The sequence below is a fragment of the Delphinus delphis genome, chromosome 1 (assembly GCF_949987515.2).
Source record: "Delphinus delphis chromosome 1, mDelDel1.2, whole genome shotgun sequence".
In the NCBI taxonomy this organism is placed as follows: Eukaryota; Metazoa; Chordata; class Mammalia; order Artiodactyla; family Delphinidae; genus Delphinus; species Delphinus delphis.
In genome coordinates, this window is record NC_082683.1 from 98,532,169 (window position 1) to 98,552,919 (window position 20,751).

The window sequence follows — 20,751 nt, forward strand, 5'->3', positions numbered from 1 at the left end:
TCCCCATAGGCTGCTTACCCCATTTTAAGTTGAGTAAACTGAGGCACATTTCAGGTTAAAAAATACATAACCAAGTGTCCAGAACTAGTAATAGAAGAGCAGATGCAGTCTGCCGGTAATCTACTTCCAGACCTGTGCCTTTACTCACTTTGATCCCTTTGAGTAGATAGTAGGTAGTGAATTGAGATAGCAAACAATTCTACTGAAATAATGACATAATCCTAAACTGCAGTCAAGTTTAATGGTATAGTGATGTGGATGCTTGTATAGACACTGAAATATTGATACTTTCTGGTCATGACTGCATTATAATTACTACCAAATTTGGGGGATGCCCTGGCGGTCCAGTGATTAGGACTCTGCACTTTCACTGCCATGGGCCAGTGTTCAATCCCTGGTCCAGGAACTAAGATCCCGCAGCGAGAGGGAAAAAATTCTACCAAATTTGCATAGTGCTCTTTTGAGCTTCTACAAATATGCCACTAAGAATTCTAGTATTTAAAATGTGTTATAAACTGAAGGTATTGAGAAACATGACTTCAGAAGAGCACTGTTTGTCTTCTTAAGAACCTCAGAACATTATTGCCTACAGCAGAATTGCTTATGTGTTTCTTTCAAAAGCAAGATTTCTGGGTTCTTTCCTAGACCAGCTGAATCAGAATTTGGGGGGACCAGTGCTCAGGAATCTATTTTTAATAAGCTTCCCAATAATTATTGTGCAACTTGAGAACCACCATTCATATCATAATCCTCTGCCTGTTAAGTTCAGAAGCTTGATTCATCAGGATAGTAAGGGACAAATTCATATTAGCTAGGCTGATGAAACTAGTGTTTAAAAGGAGGATAGCAACTAATTTAATAAATACAGGAGGGCTTAGATTCCTTTTTTCAAGTAGATCAGATACATAGGAAATCAAATTATAATTTTCTCAGTTTAAGCATGGAGTCAGAACCAGAGATGTTAACTATACAGTCTAACATTTTAATGGTGTTTTCCTCCATAGTAGGGATATATATCCAACACCAAGACCAAGTCAGATCTTTGCGTAGTGCACCTTCTAACTTTTAACAGCAGTGGACTTTCTTTCTCTAGACAAATTTTACAAGGCTGGAAGGAAGTCATTATATATCAAAATTTTGCATATTGCAGTTTCTCCTGCAGTCTTTACCCTCTTAGTTAATGGCACCTTCATTCTTTAGTTGCTCAGGCCAAAAAGTTTAGTGTCATCTTTGATTCCTGCTTCTCTCACAATACACATACTGTCTATTAGCAAATCCTATAGGCTGTGCCTTCAAAACATACCTAGAACTTGGCTGTTTCTCATCATACCCCTATTTCAACCACTCTGGAAGAAGCCACCATGATTTCTCATGTAGATTATTGCACTGGCCTCTCTGGTCTCCCTGCTTCTGCTTTTGTCTCTCCATAGGCAGTGTGTCCTCAATGAAACACCCAGAGTGATCTGGTTAAAAAATGTAAGTCAGAATATGTCACTCCTCTGCTCAGAATCCTCCAGTGGCTTCCCATCTTTTTCAGAATAAAAGTTTTTACTCTGACTACAAGTCCCTACATGATCTGGGATTTACCTCTTTACCACTTATGTCTCTGACCTTATCGCCTACCTATTCTCCCCTGGTCCTCTCTAGCCACACATCCTCACTTAATGGGTCTTTGCATTTGATCTGTCCTTTGGAGTTCTCTTCCTTCTATATCCCTCACTTCCTTCAGATATTTAATCAGAAATTACCTTCTCAGTGAAGCCCTCTGTGATCATCCTGTCCAGTTCCAATCTACCATTTTATATCCTCTTTCCCTGCTTTATTATTACTCCTTAGCATTTATCACTAGCTAGCATACCATGTAGTTTAGTTGTTTAATCTCATCTATTGTTGGGCTTCCCTGGTGGCACAGTTGTTAAGAATCCACCTGCCAATGCAGGGGACACGGGTTCGAACCCTGGTCCGGGAAGATCCCACATGCCACGGAGTAACTAAGCCCATGCATCACAGCTACTGAGCCTGCTCTCTAGAACCTGCGAGCCACAACTGCTGAGCCCACATGCCACAACTACCGAAGCCTGTGCGCCTAGAGCCCGTGCTCTGCAACACGAGAAGCCACCACAATAAGAAGCCCGTGTAGCCCCCGCTTGCCACAATTAGAGAAAGCCCATGCACAGCAACAAAGACCCAATGCAGCCAAAAATAAATGATCATAAATAAAATAAATATTTAAAAAATCTTATCTATTGTCTCTCTACCCACTATGATGTAAGCTCTGTAAGGACCATATACTGTTGAATCACCATTGCCTAAAACAGTGCCTTCATAGTAGGCCTTCAGATATTTGTTGAATGAATGAGTGAATGAATCTTGCTTGGATAGTATTTTTTTTTAACATCTTTATTGGAGTATAATTGCTTTACAATGGTGTGTTAGTTTCTGCTTCATAACAAAGTGAATCAGTTATACATATACATATGTTCCCATATCTCTTCCCTCTTGCGTCTCCTTCCCTCCCACCCTCCCTATCCCACCCCTCTAGGTGGTCACAAAGCACCGAGCTCATCTCCCTGTGCTATGCGGCTGCTTCCCACTAGCTGTCTATTTTACATTTGGTAGTGTATATATGTTGGATAGTATTCTTAATTTCATAGTTAACTAACTCTTAGAGGGCAGACTAATTTCCAAGTTTTGCGAAGCCATATTGAGGACTCCAGTACTTCCAGATTAATTTTTGTTAATGGAACTTCCCACACAGAAGGCTTTGGCAGTTCTCCATTACCTTCAGAATAAAACCAGAATTGTTGTTAGCGTAACTACTGCCATCTGACTCATTTTACTCTTCCTTTCGCTTTTATTATCTCCAAATAAATCTGTTTCTGCCAAACTGGTCAGCTTACAAAACACTGTTTTTTCCCTACCTTTTTTTATTCTTACCAGTTCCCTTATTTGTAATGCCCTCCCTCTTTCTCCCACCCCCCCCTACTATTTAAAGCACTTTGTAGAGCCCAGCTTAGATCCCCTTCCCTGTAGTTGTCTTTAACCAGCCCAACCCATATCCATCTCCTTCCTAAAAGTTCCATGTTGTATATTGTCTATAATACTCATTTGGCAGTTTTGGTGCTTTGAATTAGTTATTTTTAAATGATTGACACATCTTTACTGAGGGCTATTGTTTGTATAAGTTGTTTTGCTAACAGTGGTAAAGTATACAAAGATTTGAAAAGCCAGGATGCTGACTGTATGCTTGTCTTATGTTATTTGTATCCACTGTGAAGATTTGCACTTAGTATTAGCTTAAGGTAGTGGCTTTCAACCTTGACAGCACATGAGAATCACCCTAGGAAGCTTTTAAAAATTCTGGTGCCCAAGCTCTACCCTAGGTCTATTACATCAGAAGCTCTGTGGGTGGAACCCAGACATCAGTAATTTTAAGGCTCCCCAGGTGGTTCTAATTGTATAGCTTCTTCAGAACCAAGGCTTAAGGCAAAAGGGAATTTGTTGGCTTACTTCTTTTGCCATTCTCCTTTTTTATTTTATTTTATTTTTTTTGGCCGCGCCGGGTCTTAGTTGCGGCATGCGGGATCTAGTCCCCCGACCAGGGATCGGACCCAGGCCCCCTGCATTGGGAGCTCAGGGTCTTACCCACTGGACTACCAGGGAAGTCCCTGCCATTCTCCTTTTTGTCTTTATCTTTAGTACTCAGCTCACCTCAGTGCCTGGGACCTGATAAAGTATAGTTTGTTTTGTTTTGAGTGAATGAACAAATTGGTAAACACAAAGATTCAATAACATCTAGGCATTTGCTTAGGGAAAGAAAGTTAAGCATCTACTATGTCTAAGTCCATCTCATGTTACCTCATTGGATTCTTAAAGTAGTGCTAGATATATGAGCAGGTATTATACTCACAGATGAAGAAACTAAGACCCAAGTAATTAAGTGCTGAAGCTGCATGTGAAACCAGATCTGACTTCCAATGATTTTGGGAAAAAAAAGTAAATTTGGTAAAAAGATATACCTTTAAGTTAGAAATACCATAACGTGCCAGATATGCACCAGATCTTAAAAGCAAAATGCTTCCTCCCACTGCATCTGTTTCCAAGCCAGCATGGGCCCTCACTGCTGAACTCTGCCTGTTTGGACTTGGCATTTGCATCATTGCTTTCTGGCATGTGAATCTCAAGGCGTTTGGGTGGATTTTCCCCTGATTTCTTAATTTGGTCCTGATTATTTCCAAAACAATACTCATTGTATCTGGCCCCTTGGAACTTTTTACCTATCTGCCCACTCTCCTAGGATTGGGGGTGAGAATGTATATTTTAACAAGTCACTTTTGTGATCTTTTCACTCACTTTAGTCCTTTTTTCTAACCCATTAGAACACTATATCTCAGACTTTTATATTTCCTCAGTTCTTGATCTAGACATTTAGGTAAATCCTCTAATTAAGCCAAATAGGGTCCTTTCCCTCCTTTCATATGTATATCAATGCTGTTTTGCATTTAAGATCAGACAGCTTTTTTATCTTTACTGAGATTGAGCCAGTACTTCTTTTTTTTGACTTAAGGCTTTGTCACTTTGAACTTCTAAATGAACACTAAAGATATATACTTGGAAATCTTTTTACCTACATTTTGGATGTATTATATTAGGATAGTCCAGAGTGAGGACTGAGGAATGATTTCCTTCTAACTCGGTGCATAGAGAAGTTGTAAATTAAAACGGAATGGTTGGGAAAGATAACTAAAAAACAAAATAGGAGCTATTTTTTGGTTCTTAAATGTAAATTTTATGGTTAAGTATGTTGTTTTTATATACTGTTATACACCGTAAAATACAATGCTGACTACTGTTAAAGAAGATTAATCTGACACTTGTTAAAATGATAAGAAGACTTTATTCAATACTTTTGTATTAGGGGAGAGAGATTGAGTTCAGGTCTAAATAAGCAAAGACTGCTGGGCATGAATAGCCAACAAGCAAGTGAGCGGGTCAGTAGGTGGAAAATTACTAACAGGAGACATCAGGGGTAGAAGGATTCTTGCTAACAGAAGATCGAGTACTTATACATCAAAAGTTGGGGACAAGGAACTTGATCAGATATCAAGAGTGGGGGAATTCTCTTTAAACTGAGAGCAGGGTTCTTGCTAAGACTGGGCTAGGCAGGCCATAGGCAGGATGGGGCCAAGATAAAAGACCTAACTGAGAAGAGGGCTCAGAGAAGCCTAACTAAAGTTTGGACAAGGAGAAAGTCTTTGGCACTCCATGTGTGTTATATTATTACTTTAATAAATCTTCAAGCTGTTTTCCTTAGCATTGGTAGATTTTTTAAAAATGAAATTGCTCTACTTAAACTTGCCTGCCTTCACTACCTGTTTGTCTATATCTGACAAAACTTATAAGTGGTTACTAATAGAACAGTTTCTAAGAAATACTTGAAATGGCTTTTAAAAGAGTATACATAAAACAAATTATTTGGAAGTGTCGCCATCTTTTTTATAATGTTGATTCTAATTTAGACATATCTATGCTTTTTAAACCTTAGGCCTTACTGATAATGGTAAATCAAAATAAACTATCAATATATACATCTAAAATTTTATTTATTTTTTTGGCCATGCCACACGGCTTGCAAGAACTTAGTTTCCCTGACCAGGGATTGAACCCTGGCCCTTGGCAGTGAGAGTGCAGAGTCTTAATCACTGGACTGCCAGGGAAGTCCCCTAATTGCATTCTGAATCTTTATAATATCTCCAGGTCTAAACTGGGAAAATAATATTTAGCTTATTTGGAATTTAAAAAAACATAGCTAACAGTAAGTTTATTAAGTGAAACCTTTTATTCCATATGGCCTTGGAGATCACTGAAAATGTATTTTTTTCTGAAATTATAGCCCCAAATTAAATTCTCACTAGCCTCTGGGAACTCTCTGCCAGCAGGGATTTTGTTTGATAAAGGCACTGAAACTGGAATTCTAGAGCTAGTTTGATACTGAAATACATGCATGTCAGCAGCTTGGAACCATCTATTAAATTATTGCCCCAGGCAGTTTATTGTTGATATACTGAAAGCCTTAGAAGCAGACCAAAAAAATGAACTACATTAAGGCAAGATGTATTTTAAAACAAACAAACAAACAAATAGCATCCTAGGGGGAGAGTGAGATGAATGGGCAAAGCACAGAGGTTTTTTAGGGCAGTGAGAATACTCTGTATGGTACTGTAATGGTGGATACATGTCATACATTTGTCCAAATCCATAGAGTGTGCACCACAAAGAGTGAACCCTAATGTAAGTTACGGGCTTTGGGTGATAAAGATGTGTCAGTGTAAGTTCATCATTTGTAACAAATGTACCGCTCTGGTGGGGATTTTAATAATGGAGACTGTGCACATGGGGGGACAGAGTAAATGGGAAATTTCTGTATGTTCCTCTCAATGTTGTTGTGAACCTAAAACTGCTCTTAGAAAAAATAGTCTTAAAATACATAATAATAATAATAACAGCAGTAACATCCTAAATATCTTCAAATAGGAAAAACTGTCTTAAGAAATAACATTGAATTCCATGCAAATAGAACTTTCTTACCAGGATAAGAATAAGGTATTATCTCTTTCTGGAGGAGGAATGCAACTGCTTATCCTTGAATACTTCTGGAATGATGTAGAATAAAAAAAAGTAAAATAAATATTTATGAAAGCACAATTTACAACTATTTTTTTGAAGTATAGCCTAGTTGAAAACATGAGTAAACTTTGAAAAGATGTATTATCAATTTAAAGGGAAGCAGAGGGACTTAACTGGTGGTCCAGTGGGTAAGATTCTACACTCCCAATGCAGGGAGCCCAGGTTCGATCCCCGGTCAGGAGCTAGATCCTGCGTGCATGCTGCAACTAAGAAGTCTGCATGGCAACTAAAGATCCCGCATGCCACAGCTGAGACCTGGCACAGCCAAAATAAATAAATATTTAAAAAATAAAAAAAATAAAGGGAAGCAGAGTAGAGTCACTTTGAAAAACTTTTTTTGGTCAAAAAGAAGTTGTTGATATTTATAGTTGATGAAGATTGTAATGATGGAGAATATTAGGTGACTAGGACCCAAAGAACTTCTGGAAGAGAGGAATTATTTTCTCAATAATTTGAAGGCTTTGTTCAGTTTAATAATTTAAAGCAGCAATTATCTTGGTGTGACCGCTTAATAATAACTGACATTTACTGAGCCTCCATATTATATTTTAAATATTTTGCCAAAGACTTGACATATATTATCTTACTTAACCTTCACAGCAATTCTAAGAAGTAGATACTATCCCACTTTAGGGAGAGGCTGTGATTCAAAGAGATTAAGAGACTGAAATTCAAATCCAGGTCTGTCCAACTCCAGAGTCTTTATCTTTCCATTTTGCCATAGTACCTCATAATAATCTTAAAAGCTAAGCACACTTCCTTAGTGTCATCTTATTCAAAAGGGATTTTGTAAACATTTACTAATTGCCTATGTGCCGTTTACTTTGCTAGACCCTGTATAGGATAGAAAAAGAAAGCAAGGCAGTTTGCCCAAAGAAAACCTAAGTCTTTGGGAACAGAATGGTACCTATAGAACTAATTGTCAACAGCAGTTATATTTTAGGTGCTATGATAAATGTTCAAAGTATGGTAGAAGTAACAGAGGATTCTTGAGACTTTAAGTAATGGGGAATATATCTTTGAAAGAAACAGATTCCCCAACCTTGGAAAATAGGAGTGATTTAGACAGGCAAAGATGAGAGAGGCACAAACTCAAGGACAGTGTGAGTAAAGGCCCAGAAGTGAAGTCTTTAATACACTAATGAGGGAGATAAAGATTTTCATAGATACCTTGCTGGCAGAGATTTGGCTCATGAAGTATACAAAATTTAGGCAGTATAAACTGACCTGGGCCTTGCTGATAATTGGAATATGGATATTATCTAGTGAAAGATTTCTTCCTTGCCTGTCTGGAATTATCTACCAAGAATTCACAAAGAGCTGCAGTTGTTAAATATTCAACTTCAAATTCTTTTGTTAAGGAAACTATTTTAAAGGTAGTTATGAATAGATGTAATGTTGAAATGTGTGGGGTCTGTTATTAAAAGATTATTTAAAGGAATTCCCTGGAGGTCCAGCGGTTAGGATTCGGTGCTTTCATTGCCTAGGGCCTGGGTTCAATCCCTGGTCAGGGAACTAAGATCCCACAAGCTGCGTGGCGCAGCTGCATGACAAAAAAAAAAGATCTGAGTTTTATAAAAATTTTGTAAATTTATTTTTCGACTACATTTTCTAAAATTTCTTACTAAAATTAACAAAATTACAAAATTAAGCAGTTTCTAGGGAACAATGGGATATATTACTTTCTCAGTTTCATTTTTAAACTTCAGTACAGATATTAGTAATATAAAAATGAAATTTTGAATACTGTAAGGATTGAGTATTTTACTTTATTTTCCTTTTTGGAGAGGCAAGAGGATAAGAAAAATGGGAAGAAACTGAAATCTAAGAAAACTTATCTTTCATTGATACTTACAGACTTTAAATTGCCCCTATTTAGGTTAGAAACATAATACAGTGCATTCCATGAAATTAACATTTTTGGAATATTTAAATATATGAAGGGGTAGAATTGTGTATGAGGCTTGAGTTACTCCCCCTTTAAAATATATATGGAGTTATATACCCTTTACCGCAGACACTATCATATGAATGCTATGTACAATGAACCTGTTACTTTATGAAATAGGGACTTTTTTTTTTAAGCAGAGTGAAGTTTTTGTTCAACTAAAACATCCATATCAGTGATTCTCAATTAGGAGGGGGGCTACATGCCTCCCCTCCATGGGATATACCTGCTGTCACCTTTCTTTCCCCATCCCAATCTTGAGAATGATTGACTAAATTACTGTTACTGTGTCATCCGTCATTTGTATTGCAGCAAAAATATTTTTGCAGTCACTAGCTGCTTAGCCATTTCTCTTTCCCCTTTTGCTTGTGCCAGTGATTTTGTTTACCTCTGTTAAATTTCATCTTGTTAGTTTTGACCCAGTTTTGAAGCTGGATGATAAAATTTTGACTTTTAAAGTTATTATTTATCATTTGATTTACCCCTCCCAACTTTGTGACAACTGCAGCTTTCACAAGGAAAGCTTTGTCTCAATTCCAGGTTTAAAAACAAAATTGTAAAAGGGCTAGGCCAAATCCATCAGACCACACTATAGATAATCCTCCTGAATTTTAATACCTGTTAGTACTGCATAGTACAGATGATTGTCTAGTTCAGTGCCACCCCTTTGTACGTATGTGACCTTGGACAAGGCACTTCTGAACCTGTTCCTTCATTTACAGTAGGGATAATAGTCTCTTCCCTGCCTATTTTTAACAAGCTGTTTTAAGATCAAAAGAGAGGTTATGAAAGAGTTTTGTAAACAATAAAATAGTATTCATTCATTTACATTCCTAGCTTGTGCCAGGTCTCAGTCCTAGGTATACAGCAATGAACAAACATAACAAGTTCTTATGCTATATGCTAGGAGTTGGCAGATCTGGTCCACTGCCTGTTTTTATACGGCCTAACAGCTAATGTATTTTGAATGGTTAGAAAAAAGATCAAAAGAAGAATATATCATGATGTGAAAATTACATGGAATACAAATTGCAGTGTCTAATGTGTTAATTAACTCAATGAGGGTAATCCTTTCACACTGTATAAGTGTATGTATATCAAAATCATCACATCGTACACTTTAAGTATCTTATAACTTTATTTGTCAATTGTACCTCAGTTAAAAAACAAAGTCTTACTGGAACACAATTATGCTCATTAGTGTACAGTTGGGACAGAGATCATGTGGCCCACACAGCCGTAAAATATTTACTGTCTGGCCCTTTACTTTAGCAGTTTGCAGATCCCTACTCTGTGCTCTTGGAATTCTTTTGGAGGTGCTGAGCAGTAAAAATAAGTATATGTTCAGTGGTGGCAAGTTCCTTGAAGAAATTTAAAGCAGGTAAGGGGCAAGAATTATGAAGGGTGTGGAGGGTACAGTAGCTAATTTATGGAAGTCAGAGAAGGGTACTTTAGTAGGTGATATTTGAACAGAGACTTGAATGAAGAGGGAAGTGAACTCTCTGATAGAAGAGCATTTCTGGCAAAAGGAATAAAAATTGCAGTAGCCCTGAGGTGGGAGTGTAGCTATAGGTCTAGGAGCTAAACAGTAGGAGAATGAGACGGTGAACCAAATTGTAAAAGACCATGGAGCACACTTTAGATTTTAAAGTGATTATATAAATATATCATTACAATTTCTATTACAGGTATTCCTTCAATGTATTTTTATGGTATTATTATAGTGACAAATCAACTTAACACTTCAAAGCCTGTCTTCAAAGACTGTCAGATGTTTATCTAATACTAAGTATGGTCATCCCATGGAGGGGGATTGGTTCAGGGACCCCCGAAGATGTCAAAATCTGAGGATGCTCAAGTCCCTTACATAAAATGGTCCAGTATTTGCGTATAACTTACGCACATCCTGCCATATATATTTTTTTCTTTTTCTTTTTTTTTTTTTTTGTGGTACGCGGGCCTCTCACTGTTGTGGCCTCTCCCATTGCAGAGCACAGGCTCCGGACACGCAGGCTCAGCGGCCATGGCTCACGGGCCCAGCCGCTCCGTGACATGTGGGATCTTCCCGGACCGGGGCACGAACCCGCGTCCCCTGCATCGTCAGGCGGACTCTCAACCACTGCGCCACCAGGGAAGCCCCTGCCATATATTTTAAATCATCTCTAGATTACTTGTAATGCCTAATACAATGTAAATGCTATGTTAATAGTTGCTAGTGTATGGCAGATTCAAGTTTTGACTTTTGGAACTTTATGGAATTTTTTTTTTCCTCTGAATATCTTCAATCCTTGGATGCAGAACCCATAAATACAGAGGGTGGACTGTAATCCATCTTTTTTACTAACTCTCAGAAGGTAACATGGGGACTGTTGATCATGACAGTGTTTTTTTGGTTTGTTTTTATTTCTGGCTGTGTTGGATCTTTGTCGCCATGCGCGGGCTTCTCCCTGCAGCGGCTTCTCTTGTTGCAGAGCACGGGCTTCAGTAGTTGCGGCATGTGGGCTTGGTAGTCATGGTGCAGGGGCTTAGTTGCTCCACAGCATGTGGGATCTTCCTGGACCAGGGATCGAACCTGTGTCCCCTGCATTGGCAGGCGGATTCTTAACCACTGTGCCACCAGGGAAGTCCAACCATGACAGTGTTTTAGGACCCCATGTTGGCATCTAATGATAACTACATTTCTTTTAACTGCTCATTTAGAACTTCACCCTTGCCAAGTGTATATATCTTCAAATCTCCCCACTTTCATTTAAAATCTAGATGTTTTGGTTTCTTTAATTGGACATTTCTCTGGTTCTTGATATTCTCAGATAATTTTCTAAAAATTATTTATTGTATGGGGAATGTTGGCATGCCCCTTTTCTGCTTTTAAAAAATTTTTTCATACAAATAATTTATATTCCTTGTACAACTTTTTGAACATAGAGATAAGCCAAAAAATAGATGAAAAGTATCTTGTAATACTTCTATCAGAGGTAGTCCCAGTTAAAAGTTAGTAGCTATACATATATGTAAATATATATACTTAAAAAAAACAGGAATACATCATTTTGCAGCCCTTTTCACTCAACAGCATGATAAATATCAACCCATGTTAACAGATAGAACACTTCTCAAACTCTTTTGCTTTCAGGACCCATTTACACTCTTAGAAATCTGGTTGTTTTTTCCCCCAGTTTTATTGACATACAGCGCTATGAGTTTAAGGTGTATAGCATATGATTTGACTTACATACATCATGAAATGATTATCATGGTAAGTTTAGTGAACATCCATCATCTCATAGATACAAAAGTAAATAAATAGTTTAAAAAAAAAGTTTGCTTACGGTGAGAACTCTTAGGACCTACTCTCTCAACAGCTTTCATATATAAAATACAGCAGTGTTAACTATATTTATCATTTTGTACATTACATCCCTAGTACTTATTTATCTTATAACTGGAAGTTTGTACCTTTTGACCCTCTTTCCCCACCCCTGTCTCTGGTAACCACAAATCTGAATTCTTTTTCTATGAGTTTGTTTTTGAAGTATAATTAACCTACAACACTATGTTAGTTCGTGTTATACAGTGTAGTGGTTTGATATTTCTGTACATTTCAAAATGATTACCACAATAAATCTAGTTATGGTATGTCACATATAAAGATTGTGCATGAACTATAACCCTTAATAGTTATTGATTATATTCCCCACACTGTACATTTCATACCAGTCACTCATTTATTTTGCAACTGGAAATTGTACCTCTTAATCTCCCTCACCTATTTCTTTCCTCCCCCCACCCCCTCCCTTCTGACAACCACCTGTTTGTTCTCTGTATCTGTTGCTCTTTCTGAGTTGTTTTTTAGGTTCCACATATGAGTGAAATTATATAGTATTTGTCTTTCTTTGTCTGACTTATTTCACTTAGCATAATACCCTCTAGGTCCATTCATGTTGTTGCAAATGGCAAGTTTTCATTCTTTTTTATGGCTAATATTCCATTGCATATATATGTGTACACACACACACACACCACATCACATCATTATCCATTCATCTAGGTTACTTCCATATCCTGGCTATTGTAAATAATGCTTCAATGAATATAGAGGTGCATTTATCTTTTCTACTTAGTTTTTTCATAGAAATTGAGTTTTGGTTTTTGTTGGTTGGTTGGTTAGCTTTTTTGTTTTCTTTTTTTTTGGCTGCACCATGTGGCATGTGAGATCTTAGTTCCCTGACCAGGGATTGAACCCGTGCCCCCTGCAGTGGAAGCACGGAGTCCTAACCACTGGACTGCCAGGGAATTCCAAGAAATTGAGTTTTTACTTATGTGGCTTGTATGTATTATATTAGATATTAAAACTTACAGATTTTTAAAACAATTCATTTTAATATAATGATAAATTTATTGCATATTAACATAAATGGTTAGTGTTTTTTAAAAAACTTTTTTTTTGAAAATGCAGAAAGAATCAGTAGAAAAAGTAGCATTGTTTTACATTATGCAGATCTTTTAAATATCTCCATTCAGTTTGTTATGCTGTGTTGTCTTAGTTTGTACATATTGTTCCCTCCACGGGGAATGCTGTCCTTGGTATCTACTCATCCTCCAATCCAGCTCAAACATCACTGCCTTTGAAGGTCACCCCAACCCCTCCTTATATACGTAATGTAGAGTTGATTGCACCTTCCTTTGTGCCTCATTGTGCCTTTTAATGTTTTCTATATTACTATCTAGGTGACAGATCCTTTGAGAATAGTGACAATGTCTTATTCAGTATTTAATCTTTATTTACTGACTCTTCTCTTCCTAGCTGCTCAGTAAATGTTTGCTGAATGGATGAACTGCTACTTTTTTTTTTTTTTGCGGTATGCGGGCCTCTCACTGTTGTGGCCTCTCCCTGTTGTGGCCTCTCCCGTTGCGGAGCACAGGCTCCAGACGCACAGTCTCAGCGTCCATGGCTCACAGACCCAGCCACTCCGCGGCATGTGGGATCTTCCCAGACCGGGGCACGAACCCGTGTCCCCTGCATCGGCAGGCGGACTCTCAACCACTGCGCCACCAGGGAAGCCCAAACTGCTACTTTTTTACATGCAGAGTCATTTCATCCATTATCCAAATGACTGTTTTTCAATTATGGAAATTCCATCAGATTTTATAACTTTTGAAAATTTGTGGATAGTTTCATAAATATTAGTAACTTGAACTTTCAATTTGGTAACTTTTATGCATTCAAACGTTAATAAGTAGTATGTAAAATACGGCTGTGGCTTTTTTCTTTTAAGGGAAATTGCTTTTGCGGTAGTATATGAATATATTTTTGAATTACACACACTTAATTTTGCTTGACCGAGGGGAGTTTCATAATTATGTAAGGATTATGGGACATGCACCTTGACAGAAAGTGGGATAGACCATAGCTGCTCAACAGACTTGCCACAAATAGACTAAAAAAATAGGTTTGCTATTCAAAATAGGTTTGCTAATTTCTTAAATAAGTGATTGACACCAACAGTTGACAAGTACAGTAATATGATTAAGTGTACATGCCAGAGCAGATATACACAGTTGGAAATCCATATTGGAACTATTAGTCCTGTGTAATATAATTCTCATGAGTTGAGCAGCATTTCTTACTTCCTAATTAGAACCCCTCTTTTTATTTTTGTTGCTCAGTTAATTTAAGAGCTTTATGGAATATTTCCTCTTAATCTCCACCAGTTTTCATCCCAGAAAAATAATATATTAGTGACAATTACCCTGTCACATTAGGGTTCTCAAACTGTATGTGCATAAGAATATCCTAAGGTGTTTGTGATATAGATTCCTCATACTTGCTTCCTGATGGTCCACATAAAAGTTTTGTCTTCTAAGTCTTTAGAAGTCATACAGAATTTTATAGCTCAAAGAAATTTTGCAGATCTCCTAATCTCTTTTAGGAGTAGGATTATTATGAGGAAACTCAGAACCAAAAAAGGTTAGCAATGTTTCCAGAATCACAAATCTAGTTAGTTACTGGACCAACAGAGCCAGTAATTAGAATCCAGGTTTCCATTCTGCCTTGTTCCATGAATCGGTAGGCCTTTCTTGACTGAAAAGGTAAGTTTGGCTATGGAGCAGCTTTTCTTTTACTCTTTTTAGAATCAGAGCAAAGTCACATAAGATCTTCCATATAAACCTAGGGATTCTAAAGTTGTAAAGTATTTCTATCTTTTTCTAATTCTCTTCTCAATCCCAGCTTTATTTTCCAAAGATTCTTAAAAGTCTTTTTTTTTTCCCCCTTAAGAATGGTTTGACTTTGATGATAACCTTAATTTGACTGGGTCAATAAGAACTTAAAGTTGTTTGAAGGAAATGGAAGAAGTCAACAGAGGATGCCTATCTGGAAAGTAGAGCTCAGTTTATTGTCAGATATACCATGTTCCTCTTTGCCCCTCATCAGTGAGTTGATCATCTTTATACTCATCACATCAGAATTTTCAGTGTCCTTTCTCTCATAGTGTGTTAGAATTATACTGAGAGACCCATTTTAGGTCAGTCATGTTAACATTGCTAACATCATTATTACATATGTAGAGATACAGATATAGCTGAATGATATTCCAAATTGTTTTTTTCCTTCAATATAGGTTTGTATATTCTTTGTATTTCATATTTTACTTGATGAGAGATGAGAGACTTATTTGTATGGCAGACTGAGTACATGGTTTTACCTTACCTTTTATGCCAAAACTTTTAAAATGAAAAAGTAGGAAAAAGTGGAATGGGAAGAGAAATAAATTAGTAATAGTTTAAGTAGTGTCATGGGAGGATATCTATTTAAGGAGCAAGAAGGGAAGAACTCAGAACAGTCTTGGAGTGGATTAGTTGGGGAATTGTTCTCTAAACTTACTGGACCACTTGGCTCCTCCTTTCATTCCCATTTGGGCTAAGCTGCAGACGAATAGTATTTGTCCTCAGAATATAGCAATGAGAATGAGCACTGGGAGCAGAGAGGCAGGGCAGTGCCCCAGGGAGCCTGTGGCCTTAGGAGGCTCACTCAGAAGGTAATCTGCTCACACATTCTCGGCAGCAAGTCTACTCTTTCCCTCCCCTACAATCAAGGAGACATGCTTCAAGTAAACAGAACAGGCAAACTAAATTGAATTCAAAGAGGAGCAACAAACATTTGTGGAAAACCAGTACCATGAAAGAGAGGCACCAAACTCAACAAACAGTATATCTAAATTCTTAAGAAGCAGTCAATAAAACAAGACTTTAAAATAAGTATAGTTAATAACCGCAAGGAGACTGAAGAGATTATTGCACACACAAGAAATAAAAAAAGTCTTGGAAATTAAAAATAGAACAGTTAAAATAATTGTCTGAAAACAAAATGGGCACAGCTGAAGAGCATGTTAGTGAGTTGAAAAATGGAGCTGAGGAATTCTCCCTACACAAGGCATAAAATGACAAAAAAGGTAAAACAGGAGAAAAAATTAGTTATGCAGGTTAGATAATAACATTTCAGCATCCATCTCTAATCAGAGGCCCAGAAACAGATTGACAGTAGTGGGCAGGGGAGGGAATCAGAATGAATAACAAAAGAAATATTTTCCATGGCATTTTTAGGACCTTTAGTACAGTGCTGAATAGTTTAGGTGACAGGAGTCATATTTGTCTTGCTTTTAAAATTAGTAACACTGCTCATGTTTCATCATTATTGAATAAGCCGTAAAATTTTAGTAGATAACGCTTTATAAAGTTAAGGAAGTTTATTATACTAAAAACTAGTAGTTTTGTTATTGTTTTATGATATTTGGATGGGTGTTGAATTTTGTCTTTTTTCCAGCATTATCACAAGGTTTTGCTTTTAATTTGTAAGTTACATTGATTTATCAGTATTGAATCATTCTTGCATTGGGATAAACACCATAAACACAAATTGGCATAATACCAATTAGCTGATATTTTATTTAGTTTTGCTGGTGTTCATAAATGAAATAGGATCATACCTTTTTTGTGACTGCAGTATATATATATATATATATATATATATTTTTTTTTTTTTTTTTTTTTTTTTTTTTTTTTTTGCGGTACAAGGGCCTTTCACCGCTGCGGCCCCTCCCGTTGCGGAGCACAGGCTCCGGGCGCGCAGGCTCAGCGGCCACGGCTCACGGGCCCAGCCGCTCCGCGGCATGTGGGATCCTCCCGGACTGGGGCACAAACCCGTGTCCCTAGCATCTGCAGGCGGACGCTCAACCACTGCGCCACCAGGGAAGCCCCCGACTGCAGTATATTTTGACCAAAAATTGATCATTTAGCTTTTTAAAAAGAAAAATTCAAAATTAAAGCAGCATGTGTATCCCCAAATTAGAACAAATCTGTATTGATAATAAACACTTTGAGATGTTTTGTGAAAAGAATATCTGAAGGCTCCTAAACGTTTGTAAGGTTTAAACAGGAAATTATATTTCAAGGGATGTGATAAAAATTTTGTTATCTGTTAATTCCTTCCTCTCTTATATGCTACTCTTCTCCTTCCCCTCTTATATGCTACTCTTCATAATTCTTTTACTAAAAATTGTATTTCTGTTTAGGTACGCATAGCTGCTAAATTCATCACTCACGCACCCCCAGGGGAATTTAATGAAGTGTTCAACGGTGAGTAAAGATTCGTACGTAGTTATTTTAAACCCTCCTTAATCACATACGAGCACTTATTGAGTTTGCTATCTCTTTTAATCCTTATAACATTATAGATATAGCTAAGGAAATCAAAATTCAAAAAGGTTAAAATAATTTAGCCCATATCACCCAGCTGGTAAGTATCAGAGCAAGGATTCAAACCCAGGTCTGAGTCAAAAGCATGCTCTTAACCCATACATTAGGGTACCTATCTTATGTGAGAAAAGATTTAAAGTAATTTAATACTGATAAATGTAGAAACAATGTTTAATTGTTTTATATCATTATAAAATATAGCTTAAATCTCTTCAGTGCTTTTACTCAGGAAGTGCCATAGCATAGGACATTTTCTAGAGCCACTGGGGCTGAACTGACTGTATCTGGGAAGCTTGTTAAATATACAGATTCCAATGTTATCCTCTTAAGATTCTCATTCGTTAGATCTGGGGTAGAATGGGCAATCTGTTTTATCAAGTTCTCCAGGTGATTCTGAGTCACAGCCAATTTGGGAACCACTATTCCTATATATTTACAATCTTCCATTCTATTTACTATGTTAACACAACTTACAGAATGAAAAATGTAAATGAGGCATTATAACGTGTTAATATCAATCATCATAATCCTATTTTAAGTTACAAATTTCATCTTAAAGTTCCCCTTAAGTAAAATCATAATCTTTGTGCATCTTGGTTCATTTTAGCAAACATTTATTTTGAAATTCTAGTTTTACATTAGAAGGTTACCTGCTTAAAATATCATATAATAGAACGTATAGACTACAATTCTGTGGAAGGAAGCCTGTGGAAGGAAAACCACATTCACAGAAACACAGACAAAATGAAAGGGCAGAGGACTTCGTACCAGATGAGGGAACAAGATAAAACCCCAGAAAAACAACTAAATAAAGTGGAGATAGGCAATCTTACAGAAAAAGAATTTAGAATAATGATAGTGAAGATGATCCAGGACCTCGGAAAAAGAATGGGGACAAAGATCAAGAAGATGCAAGAAATGTTTAACAAAGACCTAGAAGAATTAAAGAACAAACAAACAGAGACGAACAATACAATAACTGAAATGAAAACTACACTAGAAGGAATCAATAGCAGAATAACTGAGGCAGAAGAACGGATAAGTGACCTGAAGACAGAATGGTGAAATTCACTGCTGCAGAACAGAAAAAAGAATGAAAAGAAATGAAGACAGCCTAAGACACCTCCGGGACAGCATTAAACGCAACAACATTTGCATTATAGGGATCCCAGAAGGAGAAGAGAGAGAGAAAGGACCTGACAATATATTTGAAGAGATTATAGTCGGAAACTTCCCTAACATGGGAAAGGAAATAGCCACCCAAGTCCAAGAAGTGCAGAGATTTCCAGGCAGGATAAACCCAAGGAGAAACATGCCAAGACACATAGTAATCAAATTGATAAAAATTAAAGACAAAGAAAAATTATTGAAAGCAACAAGGGAAAAACAAAAAATAGCATACAAGGGAACTCCCATAAGGTTAACAGCTGATTTCTCAGCACAGACTCTACAAGCCAGAAGGGAGTGGCATGATATATTTAAAGAGATGAAAGGGAAGAACTTACAACCAAGATTAATCTGCCCAGCAAGGATCTCATTCACATTTGACGGAGAAATCAAAAGCTTTATAGACAAGCAAAAGCTAAGAGAATTCAGCACCACCAAACCAGCTCTACAACAAATGCTAAATCAACTTCTCTAAGTGGGAAACACAAGAGAAGAAAAGGACCTACAAAAACAAACCCATAACAATAAAGAAAATGGTAATAGGAACATACATATTGGTAATCACTTTAAACGTGAATGGATTAAATGCTCCAGCCAAAAGACACAGGCTCGCTGAATGGATACAAAAACAAGACCTATATATATGCTGTCTACAAGAGACCCACTTCAGACCTAGGGACACATACAGACAAAGTGAGGGGATGGAAAAAGATACTCCATGCAAATGGAAATCAAAAGAAAGCTGGAGTAGCAATACTCATATCAGATAAAATAGACTTTAAAATAAAGAATGTTACAAGAGACAAGGAAGGACACTACGTAATGATCAAGGGATCAATCTGAGAAGAAGATATAACAATTATAAATATATATACACCAAACATAGGAGCACCTCAATACCTAAGGCAAATGCTAACAGCTATAAAAGAGGAAATTGACAGTAACACAGTAACAGTGGGGGACTTTAACACCTCACTTACACCAATGGACAGATCATCCAGACAGAAAATTAATAAGGAAACAGAAGCTTTAAATGACACAATAGACCAGACAGATTTAATTGATATTTATAGGACATTCCATCCAAAAACAGCAGATTACACTCTCTTCTCCAGTGCACAAGGAACATTCTCCAGGACTGATCACATCTTGGGTCACAAATCAAGCCTTGGTAAATTTAAGAAAATTGAAATCATATCCAGCATCTTTCCCAACCACAACGATATGAGATTAGAAATCAGTTACAGGGAAAAAAACATAAAAAACACAAACACATGGAGGCTAAACAATACGTTACTAAATAACCAAGAGATTACTGAAGAACTCAAAGAGGAAATCAAAAAATAACTAGAGACAAATTACAATGAAAACACAACGATCCAAAACCTATGGGATACAGCAAAAGCAGTTCTAAGAGGGAAGTTGATAGCAATACAAGCCTACCTCAACAAACAAGAAAAATCTCAAATAAACAATCTAACCTTACACCTAAAGGAACGAGAGAAAGAAGAAGAAACAAAGCCCAAAGTTAGTAGAAGGAAAGAAATCATAAAGATCAGATCAGAAATAAATGAAATAGAAACAAAGAAAACAATAGCAAAGATGAGTAAAACTAAAAGCTGGTTCTCTGAGAAGATAAACAAAATTGATTAAACATTAGCCAGACTCATCAAGAAAAAGAGGGAGAGGACTCAAATCAATAAAATTAGAAATGAAAAAGAAGTTACAGGGGCTTCCCTGGTGGAACAGTGGTTAAGAATCCGCCTGCCAATGCAGGGGACACGGGTTCAAGCCCTGGTCCAGGAAGATCCCACATGCCGCGGAGCAACTAAGCCCGTGAGCCACAACTACTGAAGCCCATGCTCCACAACTACTGAAGCCCATGCACCTAGAGCCTGTGCTTCGCAACAAGAGAAGCTACCGCAATGAGTAGACCCCACGCACCGCAACTAGAGAAAGTCCACGCACAGCAAGGAAGACCCAACACAGCCCCCCCCCAAAATCAATAAATAAAATAAATTTTAAAAATAAAAAGAAGTTACAACAGACACCACAGAAATACAAAGCATCCTAAGGGTCTACTACAAGCAACTCTATGCCAATAAAATGGACAACCTTGAAGAAATGGATAAATTCTTAGGAAGCTATAACCTCCCAAGACTGAAAGAGGAAGAAATAGAAAATATGAACAGACC

The 20,751-nt window shown here is 37.2% G+C and overlaps 1 protein-coding gene across 1 annotated transcript in view; it reads left to right on the forward strand.

The window, feature by feature from the left end:
* The window catches only part of CAPZA1 (capping actin protein of muscle Z-line subunit alpha 1), a 48,015-nt gene that overhangs the window by 6,727 nt on the left and 20,537 nt on the right, over positions 1-20,751 (forward strand). The window contains exon 2 of the mRNA XM_060027376.1: positions 17,206-17,269. Within this exon, the coding sequence (XP_059883359.1) occupies positions 17,206-17,269 (64 nt within the window). The remainder of the gene's footprint in view (positions 1-17,205; positions 17,270-20,751) is intronic.